The sequence below is a fragment of the Panthera onca genome, chromosome E1 (assembly GCF_046562875.1).
Source record: "Panthera onca isolate mPanOnc1 chromosome E1, mPanOnc1 haplotype 2, whole genome shotgun sequence".
NCBI lineage: Eukaryota > Metazoa > Chordata > Mammalia > Carnivora > Felidae > Panthera > Panthera onca.
Window position 1 is genome coordinate 34,374,359 of NC_138352.1, and position 27,579 is coordinate 34,401,937.

The 27,579-nt window shown below is 55.7% G+C and overlaps 2 protein-coding genes across 9 annotated transcripts; one reads left to right on the forward strand and one right to left on the reverse strand.

Annotated features, from left to right (window-relative positions):
- The first annotated feature begins 1,293 nt into the window (after window positions 1–1,293).
- CORO6 (coronin 6) lies at window positions 1,294–9,197 on the forward strand. 7 transcript variants are annotated; one of them, XM_078437570.2, is made up of 13 exons: window positions 1,294–1,410; window positions 2,550–2,810; window positions 4,206–4,328; window positions 4,791–4,920; window positions 5,014–5,195; window positions 5,800–5,919; window positions 6,352–6,471; window positions 6,904–7,008; window positions 7,097–7,242; window positions 7,564–7,621; window positions 7,731–7,961; window positions 8,056–8,153; window positions 8,790–9,197. In XM_078437570.2, the coding sequence occupies exons 2-13, from the start codon at window positions 2,613–2,615 to the stop codon at window positions 8,830–8,832; spliced, it is 1,554 nt and encodes a 517-aa protein (XP_078293696.1). In that variant the 5' UTR covers window positions 1,294–1,410; window positions 2,550–2,612; the 3' UTR covers window positions 8,833–9,197. The 7 variants fall into 7 exon arrangements, with proteins under 7 accessions (XP_078293696.1, XP_078293693.1, XP_078293695.1 ...); XM_078437567.2 differs by lacking the exon at window positions 5,800–5,919; XM_078437569.2 differs by lacking the exon at window positions 5,800–5,919 and having other exon boundaries at window positions 8,059–8,153.
- On the reverse strand, window positions 9,196–27,229 carry ANKRD13B (ankyrin repeat domain 13B). Of its 2 annotated transcripts, none has more exons than XM_060647812.3 (15): window positions 26,686–27,229; window positions 16,074–16,209; window positions 15,820–15,944; window positions 15,688–15,733; window positions 14,926–15,069; window positions 14,645–14,834; window positions 14,502–14,568; window positions 13,388–13,469; window positions 12,543–12,607; window positions 12,186–12,316; window positions 11,901–12,058; window positions 11,598–11,750; window positions 11,279–11,442; window positions 11,125–11,201; window positions 9,196–10,615 (listed from the first exon to the last, which is right to left on the reverse strand). In XM_060647812.3, the coding sequence occupies exons 1-15, from the start codon at window positions 26,797–26,799 to the stop codon at window positions 10,378–10,380; spliced, it is 1,890 nt and encodes a 629-aa protein (XP_060503795.1). In that variant the 5' UTR covers window positions 26,800–27,229; the 3' UTR covers window positions 9,196–10,377. The 2 variants fall into 2 exon arrangements, 1 of the variants encoding a protein (XP_060503795.1); XR_009614613.3 differs by having other exon boundaries at window positions 10,503–10,615; window positions 11,901–12,003.
- Window positions 27,230–27,579: the final 350 nt, after the last annotated feature.

Sequence of the window (27,579 nt, forward strand, 5' to 3'; positions counted from 1 at the left end):
CACCATCTTCCCTCCCCAGGGCTGTTCCGTTGATCCCTAGGTGTGCCCTAGAGAAGAAGAGGTAATACCTGGCCTCATGCTGGCCTCCAAGGGCCTTATGATCCAGAGCAAGAAATCCAGGCAGTGGGTGGATACTGGGTGTACAGCAGCTTCAGGGACTAGTTGTTTTTCACTGGCTGTATTTTGATTAGGTTTCTTTTTATTTCCTCCTTAGTCTTTTTTTTTTTTTTTAACTTATTTATTTTGAGAGAGAGGGAGAGCATAAGCAGAGGGAGGGGCAGAAAGAAAGGGAGAGAGAGAATCCCAACCAGGCTCTGCACCAACAGCGCAGGGCCCAACAGGGGGCTCAAACTCATGAACCATGAGATCATGACCTGAGCTGAAACCAAGAATTGGATGCTTAACCTACTGAGCCACCCAGGCACCCCTATTTCCTTCTTAATCTTGATCAGTACTCAGATCCATGGATCCCAGCGGGAGTGAATGAGGGCTGGGACTTCCCTGGAACACAGCTGGCCATCAATTCAAACAAATCCCGGAAGACTTAAGAGTCAGGTTGGGCGTCTAAAATTTGGTTGTTGAAGGCCTGTGGCAGCTGCTTCTCCTTGCATCTGGTGTTCCCATGGGGTCAAGGTGGATTCACTCCCCCACCCAGTCTTTAGGCTGTGTTCTGCCTTGCTCCATGGAATCCTCTCTAAAAGGGTGAAATGCCTACAGTGCCAACGTTTTAGGTTCTGAAGTGGTCGTTACAGCCATTAATAACAACAATGACAGTAACATCAGTGCCCCCTGTCAGGTACTCTGGAGCTGCCCTGGGCCAGCCTAGGCCCTCATCCAAGGGTTGAAATGACTCCCTCAAAGCAGTTTGCGGGACCTCTCCCCAGGAGGGTCTGGGCGTTCAGTCCCGAAGACCGGGACCGCCAGCCGGGACAGGCTAAGTTGGGAGTGCGATTGCAACAGAAATGCGGCGCGAAGGCACCTAATCTTGCTCGGTATGCCCAGCCCACCCAGGAGGCACGGAGGGCGGGAAGGAGTGCGCACAACCCGCGTGTACACATTCAATTACTTTTGACAGTTTTCTTTGGCCAGCGGACTGGCTACCGTGGCGCGGAGTCCACTGCGCTCAACTTTCCCGCCGCTGGAGGGGCGGGGCAGCTCTGGCCCCGCCCCCGCCACAGGCCCCGCCTCCGCAGGTTGATGGCAGCGGCAGCTGGGACTGCAGCGACGCCGGGCCTCAGAGAGCCGCAAGCAGTGGCTGGAGCGCTCAGACGAACACCCGGGCCCCAGACGCAGCGGACACCCGGAGAAGCAGTTCCGTCGCCCTGACGCCTCCCTCGGCCCCCAGCGCACCCCTAGCCCCCACTGCAGAGGAGTCGCAGCGTGAGCGCCCCTCGGCCCACTCAGGACCAGGTACCCCCCGACACACACACGCTGCCACCGCAGCCAGCGGAGCGGGCGGGGTCTCCGGAGAAGCAGAGGTCTGCGCCCCCTCCCCCGCGCCGCCAAATTCGGTCCCGGGCGGGGCGGACTTGGTGTCTATATTTGGCCGGACGGCCCGCGCGCCTGCAGGGCACCGACACCTCGTCTCCCAAGAACGCAGTGCTGGGGCAGGAGGCCCGAGGAGGGTGCGGGGAGGCCGGGCGTCAGGCCTGGGGCCATAGAAGCGGCGTGAAGGGCACGGGGAAGCCTGGGGCTGGGGAGGGGCAGGAGTCCGTGGCTGGGGCTTTGGAAAAGCTCGGCGAGCCCCCTGGGGAAGAGCACAACACAAACCCTGTTTGAAGAAAAGGATCTTCACCCTCCCCACATCACCCACCCCACTCCTGCAAATCTGGCCATAGCCTGGGCGTTGAGGACCCCACCCCAGGAAAGTTGAGTAGGAGAGAGGACGCATAGAAGAACGGGACCAAAGTGTGGTAGGCAAAAGCCAGACCATAGTTAAAACCTCTTAGAGAAGCCAGTGAAGAGAAGCGTGGAAAGAGGAGAGATCCACTTACACTGTGTCCCCCAACAGGATGGGAGGAAATTGATGAAAATAGTAGCAGGAAAGGCTCAGGTTAGCTGACAGGAGGAACTTCTCCTTGGCGTATTTTTAGAAACAGGCAAAAGTCCCTCTGCCTGAACTGTTAAACATACAGGTTTGGGGATCTTGGGGGGGGCTACAAGCTTAGCCCCATAGCTGGCCTTGAGCCAAGATCCCACAACCAGGGCCTCTGATTCTGGACAAGGTGCTGCTGGGAGATAAACACTTCCTGAAGAGATGCTCAGCCAAGGCTGACAGCAGGAGGGCAGCCTGGCATGGACATTCCTCCCCAAATCACTTCAACTTCCAGGAAGCTTTCAGTCCCAAACTCCACTGTCTCCTGCCTGGGTCTCAAAAAAGTCAGTCCCCAAATCCTAATCTCTTGAATTAAGCAGCACTTTATAGGTGGCAAAGATCTCTCCCATACTTTAATCACCTAGAAGAAAGCTCCCTGCTTCTAGGACCTGACTTGTGGCCAGACAACCCTTCTCACTTGCCATCCTCTCCCTACTCTTCCTCCCTCCCACAGCTCACAGGACTAAGGACCAAAGGCATTTCTGGGCACTGAGATCCTCCACTTCTACCCACAGCCATGAGCCGGCGTGTGGTTCGGCAGAGCAAGTTCCGCCATGTGTTTGGGCAGGCAGCAAAGGCTGACCAGTCCTACGAGGATATCCGTGTGTCCAAGGTCACGTGGGACAGCTCCTTCTGTGCTGTCAACCCCAAATTCCTGGCCATTATTGTGGAGGCTGGAGGTGGAGGTGCCTTCATTGTCCTGCCTCTGGCCAAGGTGAGGGATGAAGGGAAGAAAGCAGTGGGGAAGACACTGGCTGTAGCTCCTGGGGACCCCTCCTTCAGTCAGGAGGGCAGTTTGTATCCACTGGCTGCTCCCTGTTCCCCAAGCCCTTGGGGACCAAGTGGGAGGCTCCCTCACCCTTCACAGAGCAGCAGCATCACAGTGCCCTGCACCCACTCATAGCCCATCCCTCACTCCATGCAGCACCCTGTTGCCAGCAGGGACCAGAAGAGTATTATGAAGATAGTTGGGAAGCAGTGGAGCCAGGGCCTGGCCCAGACTCTGTCCCCATCTCTCCTAATGCCATGCCTCCTCATGTTTTGGGTGTGGGATCTTTCTCCCCAGAGCAGGGTGATCATTGGATTAAATCACACCCCAGAGCAGCACACTGAGGACAGAGTCAAGCTCTTTCCAAAGAGTCCCTGGCCACCTCCCCACTGTGGTTCTTACAGTGGGATAGAATGAGAACGAAGGGCAGGGGGACATGACATATAAGGCCAAAGCCCTCCCTACCCCAGAGATGGAGGCCAGCAGTGACTGCCACCTTTGATGAGTGGCCTCAAGCCTCTTAGAAATCTCCACCCCCCAGGATGGCCACCTGAAGTCATGACCTTGACCTGGATCTGGCCCCTATACCTTGTTAAGGGAGGTTCCACAGGTGGCAGGGTCAGAAAGAGGCCTGACAATAGCCAGTGACTCACTTGGGGACAATGCAGACATCATCTAAGGACACCATCCCCAGGGCTCAAATTTCAAGCTGGAGCCACTTCCTCACCCAGTACAACTGCCATTCCAATGCTACACAGCCACCCCACTCCCCTACTGCCTGGTCTGGACTGACTCCAGCCCCTGCAAAGGCTTCAGAGCCCCCATAAAAAGCCCATAAGGACCAAAGTAGATGAGCGCCAGCTCAGGCACTAGGAGTAACTGCTGCTTGTGGTTCCAAGGTCAAACCAGTGACAAGGGGGAGACTTGCCAAGGGGGACAAAGAAAGGGCTATTGGCCACTGCATTCCATATTACCTCACCTTGACCTCTTCTACCAGGGGCTTCCTATAGACATTCTCACTGGGAGAACAGGCCCAAGAACAGCTTCCTCCTAATAGGTATTTTTGCAAGAGCTCTGGACTGAGAGTTCAAGTACTGACTCAACCAGTATCTTGCTCTGTGTCTTTGGCTAAGTCATTACCTCTCTGTGTCTGAGATATTAAATGACTTCAACTCTGCCTTCAGTGAAGTACAGGAAGTAGTTGGATGGGGCTGAAGGTGCAGAAAGGGGTTTGCAAAGAGAAAATAGGTGATAGAGTACTGAGATGTAAACAGGTCCACTGCCTACCCCCAAAAAACACACAGGAAAGTGACCCTATAGCTCCCTCTCTGACCCCTCCAGACAGGACGAGTGGATAAGAACTACCCTCTGGTCACTGGGCACACTGCTCCAGTGCTGGACATCGACTGGTGCCCACATAATGACAACGTCATCGCCAGTGCCTCAGACGACACCACGGTCATGGTAGGAGCCAAGTGGATGCTTCAGGGCAGTTGGACAGGGGAAGGGGGGGGAGGGCTGCCTCACCTGTGTTAGGGAAGGTGGTAAAAGAGTTGCTAGGTCCTAGGGCCCTACCCTGCCCAGCTCCCAGGCTATATTTAGCCACATGCCCACCGGCTCCCAGGATGCACTTCTTAGGACTAATTATAGCCATGGCCAACTTGAGGCCTGAAGAGCAAGGGGGCAGTGCTCTGAAGTCTCCCTGCTGGGGTGTACAGAGAGGTCTCTGGAGAGCTGGCAGTGCCCCCTCCTGGCTCCCAGCTGCTTCTGCCTGGGGCAGGCGCCATTACATCTTGCCCTGCATTTGATTTTTACCACTCAAGAGAGCCTGTAGGGTTGGGGGGCGGGGTGCGGAATAAGGGAGGAGTAGAGGGACAAAGCAGGCCCCTCATCCCACTTACCCTATGCCTTTTCCTCCCCACCTAGGTGTGGCAAATTCCAGACTATACCCCTATGCGCAACATCACAGAACCCATCATTACACTCGAGGGCCACTCCAAACGTGTGGGCATCCTCTGCTGGCACCCTACTGCCCGGAATGTTCTGCTCAGTGCAGGTCTGGGGCCTGGGGGAGGAGTCCCTACTGTAGATTGTGGGGGGGGCAAGCAAAGGCAGGACCCAAGTAATGGTGACTGGCTGCTCTGGACAGGTGGTGACAATGTGATCATCATCTGGAATGTGGGCACTGGGGAGGTGCTCCTGAGTCTAGATGACATGCACCCGGACGTCATCCACAGTGTTTGCTGGAACAGCAATGGTAGCCTGCTAGCCACGACCTGCAAGGACAAGACCCTGCGCATTATAGACCCCCGCAAGGGCCAGGTGGTGGCGGTGAGTGCTTGGCGTGGCCATCCCCCAACCAGCTGTCAGGCCCCTGTACCCTTAATCCTCTGAGCCCCTAGTCCCAGCTCTCGCCTCCCCACCCCAACCCAAGGCCACCCTCCTTCCAGTGTCTGCAACCACTGCTCCCAGCCCTAAGTAAGCCCACAGTCCACAATTTTCTGCCCCCCTCCTGTTCGCTCCACTCCCCTGCATCTCAGAAGCTCAGAGCAGTGCTCTTTCAGTTGTAATTGAGCGAGAACCTGCCAACTCTATCCCTCCACCAGAACCTGCATGAAACCTCCCGCACCCCTCTCCTCTCAGCTGGCACCCAGCGCCATCTTCCAGGGTTTGGAGCCCGACACGGGCTCTCTGGCAGGCCCCTTTCTGCCCTAGTCAACCCACTGGGCGGCAGGGAGAGAGGGGACAACCCTCGTGCCTCATTAGTCCCAGCTCGGTACCCTGGCAGGGCGGCGGCACCTGCCTCACCAGCCTCAATTTTACGCGGGGTGCGGGTGCGTGGGGCACGTGCATGTCTGCGCGGAGTGCGCGTGGAGGGCGCGGCCGGGGCGGGGGCGGGCCGGCGGGCGCTCTAACCCACTAACCCCGCGAGCAGGAGCGAGCCCGGCCTCACGAGGGCGCCCGCCCGCTGCGGGCCGTCTTCACTGCAGACGGGAAGCTACTCAGCACCGGCTTCAGCAGGATGAGTGAGCGGCAACTCGCGCTCTGGGACCCGGTAGGCCAGGCCGCGCTGGGCACACGCGCTCGCTCCTTCGCTGGGCCTGCCAGGAGCGCCCTCCCAGGCCGCGGCCTGTGCCCGAGAAGGCGGAAGCGGAGCGGGGAGCTCCTGTCTGGGAAAAGCCTCGCTGCGACCCGGGGAGCCGGCAGACATCCCCTGCTCTAGGGATCAGCCTCTGAGGGCGCTTAAGGGCTCGGGATCTGCTGAGAGGCCCGCGCCTCCCACTCTCTCTGGGCCCAGACTCTCTCCAGGCCAGCGGCCAGCCAGGGACCCCCAGGAAGCTGAGTAGTTAGGCCCTCTTCTGTCTCCAACCCCCACCCCTACCCTGTCTCTTCCCCACCAAAATCAGCAAGCTGGTTGCTCGGCCCTCCAGGCTCTCCAGAGCAGGCAACTGGGTGACGCCTCTCCCTGTCTCCCCCCTTCCCCCAGGAGAGGTTTGCGGCCCACGAGGGAATGAGGCCCATGCGGGCCGTCTTCACGCGCCAGGGTCATATCTTCACCACGGGCTTCACCCGCATGAGCCAGCGAGAGCTGGGCCTGTGGGACCCGGTAACGCAGCTGGAAGCTTGGGGTGTGTGCCCCGGGGACTGGCATCACGGGAGAGGGGCCAGGCGCCCCCCACCCGCAGGGCATGCCCACCTGGACTGGGCTGGAGGCTGCTGCCCCCTTTGCAGCGCCTGCCATCCCCACACCCACCCCTCTGCCCAGTTTTGCTGCGTCGCCTGAAGGAGCCCACGCTGGCACCTCCACCTGGTGATGCCGAGTCCCTGGGGGTGGTTTGCGGTGACTGCATGCGGCGGCGCAGGGGTATATATGCGGGCGGGGGCGGGGGCGGGGGGGGGGGGTGGTGCTGCGTTCTCCAGAGCTGCCTTGGGAACGCTTGGAGTTTGGAGCGGGTAGGAAGCTTAAAGGGGCTTTCAGGGGGTCCAGAAGTGGCACGTGGCCAGAGCAGGGCTGGTCACGCCTCCTGTGCTCGGGCAGAACAATTTCGAGGAACCAGTGGCACTGCAGGAGATGGACACAAGCAACGGGGTCCTACTGCCCTTCTATGATCCTGACTCCAGCATCGTCTACCTATGCGGCAAGGTGCTTGCGGCCGGGAGGGAAGTACAAGGGCTTGACCGAGATGTTGAAATTCTGCCTGGGAGAGTCTCTGACCCGACTGGTTTTGCAGGGTGACAGCAGCATTCGGTACTTTGAGATTACAGACGAACCACCTTTCGTGCATTACCTGAACACGTTCAGCAGCAAGGAGCCTCAGAGGGGCATGGGTTTCATGCCCAAGCGGGGACTGGAAGTCAACAAGTGTGAGATCGCCCGGTCAGCAGCCTTCTTGCTTGCCATGTCTGTCCCCACTAGCCATTGGGGAAGACACAGGGACTTGGGGGGGGGGGGGGTCAAACAGGCTTGTTTCGGTGCCAGTCTCAGCATTAACTAGCTTAACACTCTCTAAACTTCAGTTTCCTCATCTGTAAAATAATATAAACACCCCATCAGAGATGTTTTACCAGCTGGGCCAATAATGTGTTTTGAAGTACAGAGCATGATAGGGGCTCAGCAAGTGTTGGTCTCCAACCCATTGATCCCAGGCAGAAAAGGGGGTGGGAGCCTGCGGGGGTGTTGAACCCCGCTCCCTTCCAGGTTCTACAAGTTGCACGAAAGAAAATGTGAGCCCATCATCATGACTGTGCCCCGCAAGGTGAGGAGGCTGGAAGAGGGGTTGAGCGAAGGCTCCGAGGAGGAAGGGAGCGGAGCAGGCCAGGCACTCTGCTAACACTAGTCCTCCTCTCTCCCCACGCCGCCCGCAGTCAGACTTGTTCCAGGACGATCTATACCCAGATACGCCTGGCCCTGAGCCAGCCCTAGAAGCTGACGAATGGCTAGCTGGCCAGGACGCGGAACCTGTGCTCATCTCGTTGAAGGACGGTTACATACCTCCCAAGCACCGCGAGCTTCGGGTCACCAAGCGCAATATTCTGGACGTGCGCCCTCCCTCGGGCCCCCGCCGCAGCCAGTCGGCCAGCGACGCCCCATTGTCGGTAAGATGCTGCCTCGCTCCACTCCGGCCCAGTCTACACATCCCCCACTACCGATCCCTTCCAGACACAGCCTCTTCTCTCTCCTGTGCCCCAGCAGCAGCACACTCTAGAGACGCTGCTGGAGGAGATCAAGGCCCTTCGTGAGCAGGTGCAGGCCCAGGAGCAGCGCATCACGGCTCTGGAGAACATGCTGTGCGAGCTGGTGGACGGCACGGACTAGTGCAGCGCGCGGGGGGGAAGCTCCGAGCCTGGGGGGCCCTGCCGGACCGGGAGCACCCTTGGCCCCGCCCTGGTTCTTGGTCTGGAACTCTGACCCCGCCTCTCTGGGCTGGGGCCGGGGGCGGGACTGGGAAGGGAACTCCGCCCCTCGCGGGAGTCCTGGACAAATGGAGCGTCGCAGAGACTCGAGTCTGCCTGGCATCCGCCGGGCTGCGTGCCTCGTCCGGGACTCAGCAGGAGCTGGCCTTGGGAGACCCGGGGTGACAGGGACCTCAGCAATGGTGCTGCACGGCGAAGCGGTGTCCCCTCTGTCCCCCGGTCAGGGCAGGGGAAGTGCTTAGTATTAGCGCTATTCTTGGGGATATCTAGGAGCTTGGGCTTGACCTCAAAGGGGTGGCGGCAATTCGATGGGTCTCCCCAGACTGACTGGGGTTAAGTTACGCTTCTCCTTCTAATCAGTTCACTTGATTTCACTACCCTAAGTGGTAAAACGTATGGGTGTCACCCCAGTTCTACAGACATACACAACCTGTTGGCTGTGGAGCCGAATCCACCGGCTACACCCAGCAGTCTATGGCAGAGGGCTCTCTTCCTTCTTTTCACCCACAGGGGAGAGGGCGGCTTCCTCACTGCACCCCCGCCGGAGAACTAATCAGAAAACTGGCATGGAAGCAGGTTCACGCCCTCCTTCACGCCCCCCCCCCCTTACCCGCCCCCCACTGCCCCCAGCATTCTGCTGTGGCCTTGACCCTAGGAGGAAAACAAGACTTACCGAATGAAATATTTTACTAAGTGCTCTGTCTGTGCCTCCTGCATGGGTGGGGATGAGGGGGGCGAGACCCAAGCCTCTGTAAATGCTGTCCCCAGGCTTGGGGGGGGGGGGGGGCGGTGCCCACAAATGCTCAGGACCCACTAGGCATTCTTTTACCTCAAAACCCTCCCACACTGAGTTTCAGAAAGAACCCCTAACCCGTAGGTGGGCGTTCTTCCCCAGTAAAGCCAGCTAGGAAAAGCCTTGGGTTTGAAGCCTCTTTTATTTGTGCCTCAGAGTCAGTCTGGTGCCCCTGGCATCAGGGAAGGAGGTGAGAGGTTCAGTTTCTCTTTGTTCTTTTCTTCCATCCCTTTTGTGTCCCTACTGAGCCTCACTGGCTGAGCCAGGAAGGCCAGCCTGAGAAGGTGGACAAGGGTGTGCAGTGGGCCCCTGCCCCTAGCGGGGTCTGTGCTTCTCTGGGTGGGTGGGGTGGGGCAGGGGAGAGCCGGGGGTTAGCACCATTGGATGAAGGGTTTTAGAGTCAGCCCCTGGGTGGGGGCAGGTGGGACACACGACCACAGAGGGCTAGCAGCAGCTGGTGGGAAGGGGTGGGTGGTGGTGCCAGGGCCCTGAGCCGGTGAGAGGGCTCCATGGTGCACCTGCCCATAAGCGGGGCCGGGGGACAGGGTCTAGTGCTTGTCCCCAGCCCAAATATGCCCCCCATTTGCCAAGACATCATGAAGGAACCAGGCCTTGCCCAGGCCGGGGGGCCACTTTGGGCACCCTTCCTGATCACAAAAAGCTTGCCTTGGGGATAGGGACTACAACCTCTGGCCGCCCAAGGAGAAACTGGGACCACCCTGAGACCCGGGAGGGGTGTGGGGGGCTGGGGAAGCCGGGCACCCCGCTAAGTGCACTTGACGCTGAAATGCCGGGGTGAAGGAGGAGCTGGGCCCTTGACGTGCTGGTTTGTGTCTGGGACAAAGCAGCAACACAGCACGTGGGGAGCTCAGCTGCCCCCCAGGGGTGAAGAGCGGAGATGCAAAGGCTTCACGGACAGTGTCCTACAGTGGGTTCTGTGAGCAGAAAAGGAGGACCGACCAGAAGGAGCAAGGGATGGGGACAATGCTCCTTTAAGGACCCGGCTCCCCCTTAGGACGGCCTGGCCCCCTTGGACAAGTCTGAGCCCAGGATAGAGTGGTGGGCGTCAGGAGATAGCAAAGCAGGGGGACCGGGCCGTGCGAGCTGCCTACAGGGCCCTGGCCGGGACAGGTAACGCGCGGTCCCCCGAACCCCCTCCCCGCATGGTGCCGGATGCGCCTCTATGCCCCCGAGGCTGCGGCTCCAGTCAGTCTCCGGCCGCAGCCCGGCGGGCGCGCGGGCGCGATCGAGTCTCGCTGCGAGGCGGGTCACGCGGGGCGTGGCCGAAGGGCCCGGCAGTGGGCGCTACTGCTCCGTCAGTGAGAGCCGCAGGATGCGCTCCAGCTCCTCCTCCTCCAGGCGCGCGCGCCGCCGCCGCTCCTCCTGCTCCTGCGCCGACAGCTCCATGGCCAGCCGCAGCTGCTCGTCGTAGCTCCGGAACACATGGCCACCTGGGCCGGGGCGCGGGCTGGGCCGAGGGCTGGGCACCGACGCCAGGGCCGCGGGGGGCGCAGGCTGGCGCTGCGGCGTGGGCGGGGCGCTCCTGGGGGCGGGTAAGATACGTCGAGGGTTCCGGGCGCACCTGCCCGTAAGCGGGGCCAGGAGACAGTGTGGAGGCCCGAAGACAGAGTAGGGCTCGTCACCCGCCGGTGAAGCGATGAATCCCGCATCACCTCCCTGGCTCCCACCCAGATGTGACAAATCTCAGCCCCTACAAAGCCCATCCTCCCAGTTGACGGTGGACCAGCACATGTGGGCATGCATCTTCTAGAACCCTAGCCCCGACATCCTGCCTGGTAAGGGTCTGAAGGCCTTTGAGGCCTGTCCCCTGCTCCCTGGCTGCTTTTGGAGTACTGCTCAGAGTGAGGAAACGGTGGGGGTGGAAGCCTTCTGGAAACCAGCAGGGGCCCAACAGAGGGTACCATGGTTTCCTGGGGCCAAGAAGAGCTGCCCAGCCAGCAGTATCCTCACCCGCTGGGACAGGGCACCATGGTACATGTGCATGTGTTATTTCGGGGTAGGGAGGACAAGTCAGGACTGGCGGGAACTGACCTGTCCTGTCGGCGAGCGTCGTAGGACATGGGGTGAGTGCCAGGCTTGCTGTTGGTTAGCGCCTCCCAGATAGTGACCTGGAGGGAGGGACGTGGGCCAGTCAGCCAGGGTGGCGCTGCAGCCGGGCAGGGGCGGCGGGGTGGCAGGGACGCACCTGATCATACTCACTACCCGCCTCAAGCAGGCTCTGCTGGATGGCAAACTGAAGCAGGTCATCGTCATCATCGCGTGTGGCCGCCTCCCTCTGGCCGCCCAGCACGCTGTAGCCGCGCGGGGCTTCGAACAACGCAGGGGAGATCTCGCAGCCGCGGCAGGAGGCTGAGGGCGCCAGGCTGGGCGTCAGAGCGCGGGCGGCCCCACCCTCCGCCCACCTGGAAAGGGCCCCACCCTCCACCCACCTGGAAAGGGCGCGGGCAAGGGCGGGGCGGGGCGGGGAGGGACGTAAGGGCAGCGCGCAGAGGGTGGGGTCTCACTCGTGGAACTGGAGCTGCTGACGCTGGAGGAGTCGCTGCCTGGGGAAGGGGTCTCACTGCTGGGGCTGCCTCGCACCGATGGCACTGGCTCGTCACAGCCATTGAGGTTCCCGAAGGTAATGCGAGCGTTGAGGATGTGGAAGATTGGGATTTCTGAGGATGAAGAAACTGTCAGGTGCCACCACCCACCTTCTCACACCTTAGGCATCCCCAATCTTTACCTCATCTAAGCCCTACCCCCCCCACCCCCCCCACCCCCCCCCAGCCAACAGCGGCTGAAGAGAAATGGGGGTGGGGTCTCACCAATCTTGACAGGAAAACCAGGGGGCAGGCGCAGGGTAATGAAATCCCGGAGCTTGGCGAAAAGCGCATTGCTGACAGCCATGAGGTCAATGATGGGGGCCACCTGCTCACACAGGGACAGGGGATGCTCCTCACACAGCCACAGCTTGGCCTTGAACCTGCCCCCCCCAGATCCCAAGGGGTGAGGGACATAGTAGAAGCCACGGCCTCCCACCCAATACATTCTGGAGATCCCGTCCAGCCCTGGCCTACCCACCCCTCCCCAGCACCGGCAGGGGGCCTCACTTCTGTGTCTTGGTGGTCAGTTCCATGGGGCGGCCCATGTCCCGGTTGCCAAGCTCAAAGTTGGGGTTGAAGTATTCTTCTGCAGTGATGGCAGTGGGGTTGGCTTGGCTCAGAGTCTGAGTGATCAGGGTCTGTACCACATGAGGAAGTGCCCATGAGCCTGTCAGTCTCTGATGCCAGGCCAGCCATTTGGTATCATGGGCCCCAGAGCTATCCCCCCTGCCACTGTGGAGCTGACACGGCCTCGGGCATTGTGGAAAGTAGTTCCACGCAGGCCATGCTAGGCAGGACGCCTCCCAGGTCTCCTGAGCCACATCCACACCCTTCCACACAAGGGCACCCCTGGCACATACTCACCCCATTTTGGGGGCCCCCATGCTGTTCAGCAATTCCCAGGAAGGACTGCAGAGGTGTCTTACAGCCTACAAGAAACGTAGCATCTCAGAGGGCACTGCAACCCTCAGAAGTGACGCACCCCCGATCTAAGGAGGAGGCTGGTTCCTGGCAGGTAGGGAGGATTGCTCACCCACACCAAACTCTCAGGCACCTTCATCTGAAGGTGACTGAGGACTCCAAAGGCCAGGGGCGAGGAACACTACAGGCACAGTGGGAATAAAAGTAGGCCTGGGGCTTAGGAGAAACTTCCAAAAGTGTCCAGGTTGGTGACACTGGACGAAAAATACCTGCTTTTGGTGAGCAGTTTTAGGGGATGTATGTGTATGTGTGTGTTTTCCTTCAAGCACTTCCATCTTAATTACCTCATTTTGTTCTCCTGTGAGGTAGGAATTGTCTTTCTACCTTAGGCAGCCTAACCAGTGCCCAGAGAGTCAGGTGTAGTATCAAGAGGCACAAAGCATCAGTGACAGACCCCCTGACTTTCTGCTTAGGGTATGTTCCACTAGACTGGAATGGCCAATAAGTAGCATACATGACATTTCCACTCCCAAATCCAAGGCAGACGTCAGTTACCAGTTGTAGAATTCCTTCCCACTGAGCCCAGATGTTGCCTTAGAATCTTCCTAGTTGCACTCCAGACAGTCACTCCCAATTATTAGCACTTGGCACTTGAACTGAAACCTATTTACGTGAATAAACTATCCTGGTTTTTGCTGGGATGTCACAGGGAATACTGATGGAGGTACTCAAGTGGGAGCTGCTTCCTTACACCACCCCTCCCCGGCCACTCCACCACTGCTTATTACCTTTGACCTTGCCCTTGTGCTGTTCTGAAAGATGCTCTGTCCGTGTCCGGGTGATGAGCTCCACATTGGATGCCCCATATACCTGGCGACAGATGAGGAAAGGGCTCAAAGACAATTCCAGTACCCTATCCCAGCCCCCAAGGGCCTTATGAACACTTCCTGCAAGGAAGGGTCCATTGGGGGATGGGGGAGTTGTTTGCTCCATCTCCCAGCCTTTGGGCAAGTAAATATCTGAAGTCATTCATCCATTCTCTTATTCATTGAACAAACATTCTGTGAGGAGACTTTATGTGCCAGGCACTGAGGCAGGCATCAGGGACAGTGATGAACGTGCACCACTCAGTGGTGAACAAGCACTACTAGAGACAATCCCCACCCTTTTGAGGCTCACACACTATTTGAAGAGATAAGGAAATGGGCAGTTATAATATAGTGTGATTCACTCTGGTGAAGGTTGCAGAGGGCTGTGGGAACAAAAAGCAGAGGCCTTAACGCAGTCTGCAGGGCCAGGGAACGCTTCCAGGACACAATGCAGAGCCTGGCAGCATTTGTTAGTTCCTTCCTTTACCAGCGGCACCATGTGGCCCCACAAGGGTGATGTAGGGGTCCCAGCGTGACCAACAAGGTATTCTTAGGAGTAAAGGTCGGGCTTTGGAGTTAGGCAGCCAAGGTCTAAACCTTGGCTTTGTCACCTGTAGCTGTGTGACCCTGGACAGGTCATGGAACCGCTCCAAGCCTCCTTCCTCATCACAGAATGGGCCAATACCCCACCCCACAGAAGGTTCCTGTTGGAAAGGCTCAACAAACACCTGTAAAATGGGAATAATAATAGCACCTACCCAAAAAGGTTGTTGGGATTAAATATGTGTGTGTGTGTACATATGTATTCACACATACATACAAAACATCAGAACACAGTCTCAAACATGAGTATAGTAATAAGCACTTGAACTCGGGCCATTCTCATCAGTTGCCTCTTAGTCTAGTGCCCTTCCCTCCTTGCTGCATTGCCTCTGCACCTCCAAGGCTGAAAAAGAGTGGTCAGGAAACCCCTGCCCAGGGCACTACAGGCAAGAGTTTGGCAGGTTCTGGTACCAGGGAGCGGTGGCCTCACCTTGGCTTCATACCCATTCACCATCTCTGTCTTCTCACTGCGCCAGCCCAGGATGCCAGTCTTGTTCCTGGGGAAGCAGAGTGGTCCAGGTGAGGGGGCATCCAGCAGCCTGGCTCTAGGCTACGAGGGCTGCGCCCACTCACCTCTCAAAGGAGATGTTCTTGGTGTCAAGCTGTGTGGTGACAACAGGCGCGGTAAGCCGGCTCAGCACCTGCTCCTCAGTGGGCTGGGCAGCAGCCAGCAGCAGCTCACGGTCCTGCCCAGCCAGTGCAAGAGTCTCTGTGTACACCACCCGGCGGTCGTGGTCAATCTCCATGACCACGGCGCTTGTGTCTGCCAGCCACAGAATAGCACAGGGGGGTCAGGGGTGGCGTGGAGCTGTCCCCGGCCTTCCCACCTTGCCCCACCTCCTGCCCTGCCTGACCTTGGCCCCTGAAGACGAAGCTGCGGTTCCCTCGCTGCCACGTCATGTGGTCAAAGCCCAAGAGCGTGGTATCTACCCGCAGGTTTTGCCCACTCTTCCACACTTTGTAGGTGTCACTAGGGCAGATCTTGGACACCAAGGGCACTAGGTGGAAGGGAAGGTCAGAGTGGCTTCAATTTGCCTGGTCCACCCAGCCTGGGCCACCTCAGGGCATAGGGGTCAGGGTCAGTGTTGTGGCTAGGCAAGGATAACAGAGATAGTGGGAGAGCAGCCCCTTTCCAAACTCCCCCCAGGTGAATGGAGACCCGTCACTCAGATGTAAGCAACCCGAAGTTGAAGATGGGCACGTCTCAGCCGCTATCAAGTCCCTAATAGCCACCATTTGTTAATTCATTCACTCAACCTTTCAATCTCCCAACAAATATTTATTGAATACCTACTGTGTACCAGGCACTGTTCTAGTCAATGAGGATAGAACACTGAACATGCCCTCTTGGAAGCTTACTTTCTGGCAAGGAGTGACAAGTAACAAACAAATGAGCAAATCATTACAAAGTGAAGGAAATAATAATAATGGAATCAAGACAGTGTCTGAGGCAATGTGGAAAAGCCTAGCCAAGGAGTTGGCACTGAGGTGGGAACTAAAAGATGAGAAGGAGCCACAGGAAGAGCTGTGGCAATAGAGCTCCAGGCAGGGGAGCAGCAGGTGCAAAAGCCCTGAGGTGGGAGAATGCCCAGAGAGGCCCCCATCGGCCCCCTTACCCCAGCTAGTGAACTCCCATTTCATCTCCACATAGAAGTCCTGGGCCTGGAGGATGAAAAAGAGAGTAGCTAAGCCTGTGCTAGAGACAGGGTTCAAATGCATTGTGGGGAGGCTGAGAGGCTGGCCCTCACCTTGCGCAGCTTTTCCAGGAGCACGGGGATGCCCGCCAACCGCTTCACCACCCGCTGGTAGTCCCGGTACCTCAGCACCAACTGCACCAGCTCCAGGTCCCGGGTACTCACAGCCTCCTGAAGCACTGGGGGTGGGGGGAGGAGGCAAAGTCACAGGTCAGGACCCTGCCTGTGGCCCCCGTCAGCAAACCAAGGGTGAGGATATGAAGCTGGGAGACGCTGGCTGTGGGGCTGGGGTGAGCAGGGGTGCCCACCTGTCCAGCCGCTGCGATTCTCCCTGCCCACATCTGCACCGTGTGCCAGGAGCACACGGGCACACTCGAGGTGTCCCAGTGTGGTGGCCAGGTGCAGGGGGGTCCGCCCACGGGGATCCAGCTGCTCGATGTCCACCTGGAGAAGGAGGTGAAGACGTATCCCTGGTCACTTCTGAGGCAGCCCATCTGAACCCAACAGCCTCTAGGGAAGCAGCAACCACCTGGCTGCCCTGCCTTGCTCACCTTACAAGGCAATGGAAAAGACAGACACAATGAGCTGGGGTCAGGTGGGTGAAAAGAGGCTTGTAGGATAGGGCAGGAAGTAGCCCTGAGAAAGGAAGGACCTTCCTCCTTTCCTGTCCACCTCGGTCCCCTGACTGGGTTCACTCTTCCAAGGCCCAGTGGGCTAACTTTGAAGAATAATCCCAGAGCTGAAGGGTGGTCGAGACAGGCTGTTGGCCAAGGAGAGCACTTGAGACTAGATTTATCCTACAGGTCCAAGACCACACTTTCAGGAAGGGCTATCAATTTAGATCATTGACATTATCACTGAGTGAGGTTTAACAAACAATTGCTGTAATATATTGATAGGAATGAAAGAATATGGTACAACTTCAAACCCATGTCCTTTATATGTGGGACACTATGTATTAACACTTTTTTTTTTTTTTTTTTTTTACAAATCCTATTATTGTTTTGTGGATAGCATAATTATATTGCATGAGATTTTTGTTGTGTGATAAAAACATAAATATTTAAATATATTTCAGGAGTCTAAGACCTCTAGCTAAATACAGTGAACTGACCATATGCATGTAACTCCTCCTTCCCCAAACTTGATTAAAATGCCAGTAAATGGCTTCTATTCCAACTATAGTGAGATACCTGAAACCACCCTCCCATTATAACAGATAAAAATACTTCAAAATACATGAAATAATTGTTTTCAGACATTAGGCAACAAGTAGTCCAGGACTATGATCCCTGAAATAAGAGAAACAAATAAGGTAGGCCCTATGATTGCCTAGATTTCTACCTGGGAGTATCATTCCAGACAGCAATGCAGGAGGCGGGGAATCCCTAGCAGAGCATGGTAGACTTGCTGAGGAGTTGAGGAGACAGAGGAGTTCAGGGAGGCTGAGGTAGCAAGAAGTTGCAGGACCAAGTTCCAGGAAGGAGTGAGATATGCAAACAAGGGACTCCAGAAATCTGCATGGGGTTCCTCTGAGTCTTTGCAGAATACCAAACCTCACCTATGTAGAGTGAAACTCAGCAATACTAGACAGAAGAGGAGCAATAAGCTGGTAAATTTCCAGCACTCATGTCTCAGGGCAGGGAGACATTCAAACTCCAACCTGCTAGAATAGAAGGTCTTTGTTGTTTGCACAAGGTATTCAACAGAGACCCAAGAATGGTGATGCCTTTGTAGTAGGATTAAACTATCTCTAGAGAAAAGGCTCACCTAAACCCAATCCAATAACGATTAAAAATAACCTCAAAAGGATCAAACTGATTTACAAGTAACTTAACTCAGTCTGTTAGAACGAAGCCTTACACTCTTTAAAGGAAGACAATAAAATCCAGATGCTTAACATTACGATGTTTGCAGTATCTAACATCCAGTTACAAATTACTAGAAAAAAATTATCAGACATGCAAAGAAATAGGAAAATATGACCCATAATCAGGAGAAAAATCATTTAACAGAAACATAGTCAGAAATGATAAAGATGATGAATAGTTTAATGTGCTCAAGAGTTGAAAGAAAAACATGAACACAATGTTCATGGGGAAAGAAATGAGAGATATGTACAATATCTGAAATGAAAAATTCATAGGATGGAATTAAGAATAGATTAGACAGGGCACCTGGGTGGCTCAGTCAGTTGAGCATCAGACGTCGGCTCAGGTCACGATCTTGCCATTCATGGGTTTGAGCCCCATGTTGGGCTCTGTGCTGACAGCTCGGAGCCCGGAGCCTGCTTCAGATTCTGTGTCTCCCTCTCTCTCTGCCCCTCCCCTACTCACACACTCTCTCTCTGTCTCTCAAAAATAAGTAAAACTTTAAAAAAAAAAATAGGTTAGACACTATAGGGGCACCTGGGTGGCTCAGTCGGTTAAATGTCTGACTTTGGCTCAGGTCATACTCTCATGGTTCATGAGTTTGAGCCCCACATCGAGCTCTGTGCTGACAGCTCAGATCCTGGAGCCTGCTTCGGATTCTGTGTCTCCCTCTCTCTCTGCCCCTCCCTCACTCACACTCTCTCTCTCTCTCAAAAATAAATAAACATCTAAAGAAAAATTTTTTAAAGATTAGACACTAAAGAATAAAAAAAAAATCAGTGAGTTTGAAGACATAACAATAGAACTATAGCACAGAGAACAGAAATGGAGCACAGAAGAGGGAAAAAGTACTGAAAAACATTCAAAGAGCCTCAACAATATGTGAGACACTATAAGGCATTTTAACATATATGTAATTGGAGTCCCAGAGGCTAGGCTAAGAAAGTGGGAGAAATAAGACATTTAAAGAGACAACAACCAACATTTTTCCAAATTTGTTGTTTTAAAAAAGCTACTATAGGGGGTTGAATGGTGGTGTCCCCCCAAAATATATGTTTATACTCTAACCCCCAGAACCTGTGAGTGATGGGTATTTGTGGGTGAAATTAAGGTAAGGATCTCAAGATGAGATCAGCCTGGATTTTGCAGGTGGGCCGTAACTAAATCCAATGACCTGCCTTTATAAGACCTACAAAGGAGAGATCCATGGAGAGAGGAGAAGTTCCATGTAAAGAGGAGGCAGAGACCGGAGTTATGCAGCCACAAGCCAAAAAATGCCTGGAGATACCAGAAGCTGGAAGAGGCAAGGAAGGATTCTCCCCTTAAGCATTTGGAAGGAGTGGAGCCCTGCTGACTCCTTGACTTTGGACTTCCAAACTCCAAAAGAATGAAAGAATAAAATTACCCAATCTGTGGTAATTTTCTGCACAAGCTAACACAATGATAAACCCACAGAACCAAGAAACTCAATGAATCCCAACCAAGACAAACACCAAGAAAACTACACCCAGGCCCATCATAATCAACTGCTGAAAGCTTAGTGATAAAAAGAAAATCTTAAAATCATTTTGAGGGGCGCTTGGGTGGCTCAGTTGGTTGAGCGGTGAGACTGCAGTTCAGGTCATGATCTCACTATTCGTGGGTTCGAGCCCCACATGGGTCTCGCTGCTGTCAGCATGGAGCCCACCTTGGATCCTGTCCCGTCTCTCCACCCCTCCCCTACTTGCGTGCACGTGCTCTCTCACTCTCTCTCTCAAAAATAAATAAATCTTAAAAAAACAATAATAAAATCATTTTGAGAAATGAGACACACTATGTCTAGAAGAACAAATACAGGAAATACTGCATACTTCTCAACAGAAACCATGCAAGTTAGAAAACAATCGAATGAAATGTTTAAAGTGCTGGGGGGAAAAATGTCGACCTAGAATTCTCTGTCCTGTGAAAAAATATCCTTCAAAAATGGAGGGGAAATGAAGACTTTTGTGGACAAACAAAAAAAGCTAAGAGAATTTATCACCAGAAGACATGCAAGAAATGTTAAAGGAAGTTATTTAGGTGGAAGGAAAATGTTAACCGATGGAAACTTAGATCTGTACAAAGGAATGAAGAGTGCCTCAAAAGGAAAATTTCTGAGTAAGTGTAAGAATGTCAATAAAATATTTAAAACCCACAAGAGTAAAGAGAAGAGATGCTAGCAGATGAGAAATGTTAACACATCTTTAGAACATAGAAAGTGGCTGGGGCATTACAACGGACTCAGTGGAGCATAGGGTACTAGAACCCAAACACTCATAGGGGAACCCCAGTGAGTGTCAAGCCAGACCACCCTTGAAATGTCCAGAACATGAAGGCAGTGGGAATGGCAGAGGTATGAGTGAGGCTCAGAGCTAAATCCAGGGGGGTGGGGGAGGCTGGTTAAAATTCAGAACCCTTGGCCCCCTCCCCAATCTTATAAAGCTGGGAGATGTCCCCCTTCCCCTCCATAGGATGCCAGAAATTTATTCTCTGTATAAACTGAGCCTGAGACCCACTGGACTTGGGGACACTGGTCTGAAGATGAGGTCGGTCATGGGGCTGAAAACTAGTGAACGGTGAAAGCCCAGTCCCTTCCTGCCTCAGGTCCTGAACCACTAACAGCCTGACAGTACACGCAACTGCCCCATCCCACCCCAGCAGGAGACTGGAGAATTCTTCTTGGAGAAACTAGAGGCACCGAAAACCTCTGGGTACGGACCTCTGGGGACCCTCCAATAAGCAGGCCAGCTTGCACCCATCGTTTGACAGTAATACCACCCATGCATCAATGAGCTCCACACCCACATTCTTAAATATGCCCCGACAGCCAAGGGTGCCTGGACATTTGAGGAAAGCTGCCAATATGAAAGAGACCAAACCATGCAGATAGATGCTAAAAACCTAGAGGATACACTGTCAATGCAGGAAATACAAGAACACTTTTGGGGAGAGGGGAACAGTAATTTATATCCTCAGAAATATATGAAAAGATAACTGAATTCATGAAACAAGAAGAGACACCTTTATTTTAAATTATTTATTTATTTTAGGTAATCTCTACCCCCAATGTGGGGCTCAAACTCATGACCCGAAGATCAAGAGTCATGCTCTAAGCCAGCCAGGTGCCCTGGTAAAAAGAAACAAAACAAAACAAAACAAAAAAACCACTTTGTAACTGTCTTTATCTCTTCCTTTTCTCTTACCTTCTATATCAAATCCATCAGCGAGGCCTGACCTTATGGGCTCTACCTTCAAAACAGACCCAGACTGTTCTCTGTTTTCATCACCTTCAGGCTACCATTCTGGTGGCAGCCATCCTATCTCACCTGGTGGCCTTGTAGGCCCCTCACTGGTTTCTTCACTCCTCTCTTGGCTTCTTAGGTCTAGTCTCCACATGACCCATCGTAGCCTCCATCATCCTGTGAAATGTCCCTCAGGTCCTGACATCCTTTAGCTCAAAACTTCCCCAAGGCCTCCCATCCTGTTTAGAATAGAATCCAGCAGCCCTGGATGTCTCCTTGAACTCATGTGCTCTCCCACCTCTCCTCCCAGTTCCACTCTGCTGGATACCCTAGATAGCCACAGCACTTTCTCCCTCACTTCATTCAGGTGGCTGCTCAAATGTCACCTCCTTAAAAAGGCCTGCCCTTACCATCCATCTTAAATGACACTTGCTATTTGTCTATCTGTTGCCCCGATCCTGCTTTAGTTCTCTTCCAACATTAAATTACTTGTTCATTTGTTCGTTGTCTCCCTCATCTAGACTGTAAGCCCCACAAAGGGAGGGTCCTTGTGTTTTGTTCAATGCTATATTCCCAGTCTCTAGACAGTGCCTGGCACGTAACTGGTGCTTAATAAATATTTGTTCAACAGATGCATAAATGACTATATTTAAGGGACCTGGGGAGGGGAAAGCAATACAATGTAAAACTGATAAGCCAAGAGGTAGTTGTAGGTGTATATTGTTTGTAATCTTGGAGGTAAATAACAGAACAGCCTAAAGTCCAAACTGGTCGCCTCCAGGGAATGAGGGCGGTAAGTGAGGACTACAGCTTTTCATTATAATTCTTCTAGCAACAGCTAAATATTTTTTAAAACATGAGAATTAACTCCTTTGTCAGAAACAAGACATTTTGAATAATTTAAGTAATTTATATGATTTTAATAACCCTGTGTTGGCATTTATTCATTCTTTATTTTTAATTTTTTAAGTAGGCCCCATGCCCAACATGGGGCTTGAACTCATGACCCTGAGATGAAGTCACATGCTCTAATGACTGAGCCAGCCAGGCGCCCCCATTTCTTCATTTTTAAATATATTAGGAGCCTCAAAAAAAAAAAAAATGTACCTAGCCCACGTGGCGTTCTGAGCTGTGGCTTAGAGATCCAAGCACCCCTCTCCCCACCCCATCTTATGCTCCTCTACATTGGCTCCCCTACAACAAGGACTGCGTTCTTTACTCTTCATCTATTATGGGATGGGCTGAGCCCCTCTGTGTCCAGCCTAAGTGGGGCCCTGAGTCTGGGGGTGGGAGTGCAGGATCCACAAACCCTGAGCCCAGGGAAGTCAGGAGGAGCCTTCCCATGGGGCAGCAGCTGAAAGTCTATGTGTCTATGCGTCCCACCAGCCCTGTCCCAGATGCTACTACTGCTGCGCTGCTAACAAGGCCCCAGGGAGCTGACAGGGCACCCCGCCCAGCCCCAGAGCTCCAGATGCTGCCTGCCACCCTCCGCCTCAGGTGCCTCACCTCCAGGACCCAGAGAGAGGCTGGTGCTGCTAGCTGGGCCTGGCTGCCCCTCCCCACCTCCACTCCTGGGGAGCTCTCCCCAGGGTCCCCAGGGCCCTGTTGTTTTCCAGGGCTAACACAGCCCCCCCTCCCCCCCCACATACACCCAGCCAACCCCTCAAAGAAGCTCCCCACACCTGCTCAAAGCATGGCCTGCAGTGAAAGTGGCACCTTGCCCCACGCCCAGGTGGAAGAATTCATTAATTTCCAAAGCAAAGGCCTGCAGCTATTTAATTGCTAGAATGAAAAGGTTTCCTCTGAAACCTAACACCCAGACCTCACCACCAAGAGAATGAAACTCTGCACCCCAGCAGGCCTCAGCTGGAGTCAAAAGCAGGGGTCTTTTGAGCTCAGGGGCTGAGGCTCCCTGGGCAGAGAGACTCCCTGCTTCCACTCAGGCACACACCTACACACACGCACACGTGAACAGGTACCATAGGAATCCACAAGAATCCACTCCTTTTGCCCCCACACTGAGGGTCCATGTGCTCCCATAAGTGTACCAGCATCTGCAAGCTCAGTTGCCTTCTGGATCTGTAGAGGTCACACCTAAGTTTGCTGCCAGCTTATTGGCACATGCATACCCCTTGAACCCACAGGCACTAGCAGGTTATTTTTCAAACTTATTTAGCATTAGCAGAATCCTTTTGTTAGATGAAACCTTACAAGGGCACACCAAACGTATAGAGCCGGAAAAGAAAGGTGAAGGGCCCAGCGCATAGAGCCATGCATGCTCAGCTTTGATCTCCTTTCCCTGCTCCCTCGCCTCCCCCAGCCAGAAAGAGGACAACCGGTGTCTGGTGTGGTCACTACTTCCGAGCCCCGCAGCCTCCACCAGGTAGGCCTGAGCTCACTCAAGGGGCAGGGAGGCCGGATGCTTCCTCAAGCTGAGTTGGATAGGAGAGGGTGGCACCTGCTCACTCTCCTCCCACCCTACCCCACGCAGCCCCTCCCCATCTGCTTCCCAGACACATTGATTTGGGGTTTCTGGGGTTTGTGGGTCCCTCTCCTGAGCTTCCCCACTCACCAGATGTAGTGATGGCCCACACCTAGGTCTGCCTATGTTAGGGGACAGGGGATCACAGGTGTTCTGGGACACACCAGGTACCTTGGGTGGGGTAACCTCTGTCTGAGCATCTAGGGTCCCCACAGTCCCATCTTGCCTGCCTCTAGGTTAGAAGGATGAACTGAGGAAAGCAGGAAGGAAGACCATGATGGAGGCAGCCCCAGGAAGAAAGAAATGTTTCCTTGGGAACAGTCTGGCCCCCTCCAGAGTCTCTGTTGCCAGGAAAGAACCCTGCCCCCCTTGGCCCTCCCACAGGGAGCCACACAGCCGAACCTCCACCTCCTGCCCCGCAGGGAACACCAGGGACTTCTGACTCAGGAACCCGGGCTGTGCTCAGCTGGCTGTGCCAACCTCAGGGCATTGTTAGCCAAGGGGAAACTAGCACATCCACTGGCCTACAGCCCCATGCCCCCTCCCAACCTGGCAGGGTGTGTGCATAGCAGGACAAAGGGCACCCAGCAACCATCATACTGCTGGGTGCCAACTAGGGGTGGTCATAGATCCTTCCCGTCACCAAAACACCTGATGAGCACCTCCAGTCTCCCCACCACTCCCTGATTCCAGCCCCCAACAGAGCTATGGGGGTGGGGGCCCTAAGCAAAGCCAATGAACCTGCTCTGAAACCTGCCATTCCATCCCCCTCCCCAGCCTGCCAGCATTGCCAAGGCTGCCCATGGGAGGGCCTCTGCGGGGCTTTCTTGGAGCGAAGAACAGGCAGCTATGCCAGGTGAAGACCAGGGAAACCCAGCTGGTATGTGCTTGAGCAAAGCCTGGGTGTTTTCTGTGACAGCTGGTGCCAGGAGAACCAGAGGTCAGGGAACCCCCGCTGGATGGAATGCTTAGGGTCTATGGGGTTTTGTTATGATGTTAGAACGCTGCCCCCAGGATTATCCCCAGCAGTAAAGGGCTGGGTTGGGCACCCTCAGCTCCCCCTGGGACCCTGATGCCTGGAGGACTGAGCAGTGCCTATTTGGATGCAAGGACCACTCTGCATCAGCCCTAATGTGGAGATACAGCCAGGGGCCTCTTCCATGCAGAAGGATTGGCATTCCCCTTCTTGGCAACCCTGGAGCAAGGGAGAGGACTGGCCTGACTCCTTTGTGGTGGAACAAGGGTTAACTTCAACCATTGCCCTATATTCCTGCTATCCTGGATCAGGGTAGGCAGTGTCCATTTCAAGGAGACACAAACACACCAGGGAAGTGGGAGGGATGGGAGGCTGGAGATACTGGTGAACCTGGTGCCTAGTTTCTGTGGCAGCCTGAGGGGAAAGAGGAACACACTCATCAGCCCCAAAGTACCCCTACCTGCAGCGGGTTCCAATGCTCCCCACCTCGACCTCACTTCAGCAAGATGGCTGCTGACTGGAGTACTATCAATCAGAGAGACCTAGGTGAGAGTCTTTTCTTCCAGGGCATTTTGCCTCTCTCCAATCTCAGCAAGAAAAGAACCACCCACCCCTCAGGCAAGGGAGTACAACTGAGACATTCTGGAGATTCAGCCACTAGCCTTCTGCCTAACAATCCTTGGACCAATCATCTATCACCCCATCAGGAAGTTCCTCTCAGATCAGATTTAAATCCCTCCAGCCTTAACCTCCGTCAGAAGCTTGTCTTCTTTTGCCCTCAGGGGAGGAAAACAGAAGACTCAGAAGAGACTGAACTGTTTTAGCACCCAGCACAGCATACTCTATTTCCTGGTTCACACTCACAGCACCAGAACGGGGTCTCCTTGAGAGCGGGGGATGTGCCTGGTTTGTTCATCTTTGTCCCCCAGGACCTACCACTCAGGCCTCGCTTCCTTTACCAGGGCTCTCTGGTTGCAAACCACGTCCTTTATGATGGATAAAACAGAGGCATGGTCTGAGGAGCAACTTGGAGTACCCTTGTTTAAGCAGAGATGGAAAGTAAGTGGACACCCCAACCAGCCCAGAAGCTTGGAGGCTCAGGTCACCCCAACATTTCCTAGGACTGCTCTGCAGAGGCAGATGCCTTGCTACTCTGAGGGCTCAGTAGTGGACTTCAGAGACTCCCCAACCCTCACCTTGCTCCCCCCCTCACTCGTCCTTTGGGAAGCAGGCAGCTCCTCAAAATGAACTTCCTGTGACTCAGGAAGTGGCCCTCCAAAGGCATATTACCAAAGGGGACCACTCCTGAGCAAACCACTCCCATGGCCCTGGGGTCTCAGATCCCGGCCAAGTCTGCAGGCCTCAACCTGAGGCAAACCAGAGCAGGCTGGGCCCAGCACTAGCTCATGCTTCCCCACCCTGGAGGGTGAGTTGTCCACACCCCAAGGGCCCATCTGTGGCCTGGGGACTAAGGGCAGAGTCGGAGCTACCTGTGACCTGTGCCTGCCTTGGTCCTGAAGAATGACCAGGAGACCCCATCCCTTACCTGGTCTTCTTGGAGGCTACTGCCCAGCCAAAGCTGGCTGACCCACTCATTCTCACAGACTGGCAGCAACCAGGGGGCCCACTTTGTGTACAGAACCCCAAATCCTGAGGCCAGCGGCCCCTAGCTTCCTCAGCGCCCAAGAAGCCAGGCCCCAACCCCAGAGGGCAGGAGAGTTCCTTTCAGCACCTGGACAAGGCCCTTCAGGGCTTCCCCACAGGGAGTCTCTCCCCACTCTCCATTCCAGAGCGGGCGCTGAGGTCTGTGGGACCCGGGGGCTCTGCTCAATCTGAGCAAATAGATGAAGAACTCAGCGGGAGGGTAGAGGGCACTGGGTGGGGCTGGGATGCCTTGGAGTGCCACAGCCCATTCTCTGATCCTTGACCTGTGACCCCCTCCCGACGCAGGCCTTGCCCACCTCCGCACACTCACGCGGGAGGTGTCGCTGCTCTGCTGCTCCGCGGACTCTCTCACCACATGGAGCACAGACCGACCCGGCAGCCCCTCCCCGCAGCCCTCCGCCCCGGCCGAGGAGGGGCACAGCGTCCCCTACCCCAACCTGGGAGGGTCCAGAACACGTGTGGGCCGTCCGTCCGAGCCGGAGGGGAGCGGCCGGGGACCGCTCCCATCACCCTCTCCCGGTCAACAAGCACAAAAGCCGCCGCTGCGAACAAAGAAGCGCTGCAAACTCGCCGGGGAGGCGGGACAGCCCGCGCCGCGCCCCCTCCCCACACCCAGCGGGCGTGCCCGGCCGTGGGGTCCCCGCGGCGCCCCGACGGCGCTCTTACCTGGCCGGCGCGGACCTCTTTCTCCAGCTCGCGGTGGCGGTTGTGCCACACGAGGTAGTGCAGCGGGTACTTGCCCTCGGGCCCCTTCCTGACGGAGGCGTTGGCTGGGATCATCGCCCGCTCCTCATGCCAGGGCCGCGGCGCCCGGCCGGGGAGGGGGGACGGCGCCGGAGCCGGGGCCCGGGGCCGCGGGGCGGGGGGCCGGCGCTGCCTGCTCGCAGGGCTGCGGCTCGGGCATGTGCGAGCGGCGCCGGCGGGCGGGGGCGGCGCGCCCGGCGCTGTGCGGGAGGCGCGGGCCGCGGGCGTCCTCGCGAGGCGGCGGCGGGCGGCGCGGAGAGGCCCCCACCCGCCCGGGGAGGGAGCGGGCGCTCGGCGGCGCGGCGCGGACTCGCGCCTCACCTCCCACACCCCCGCACACAAAGACGCCACTCGGCGAAGGGAGCAGGCTCCCGCAGCGGGCGCGGGGGCGCACGGGGCGCGAACCCCGGGGACGCCGCCGCAGGGACGCGCGCCCGCAGCCCCCGGCTCCCCGCAGCTGCATTGCCCGGCCCTCAGCCCGAGCGGCCTGCGAGAGATGCGGGGATGCGGGGAAGAGGGGAGGGGGACCCGGGTGCCCGGGGCAGAGCTTGTTGTAGCTCGGCCCCGCGGCATCATGGGGCATGTAGTCCGCCTCGTGGAACTGGGGGTGGCGGGCGGCCGGAGAGTGTCCCACTCTGTCCCCCTGATCCCCTGAGAGGATGGGGAGGGAGTCAGGCCTGACAGGAACGGAGACAGTGTCCTGACGCCAGGCGGGCTGGGGCGCACCCCCACCCACCGGCGTTTTGCCTTTTGCTGGTGAGGGAGGGGGCTACAGGCCTTGCTCAACCATTGGGGGCACAGGAAAGCGTGGCTTTC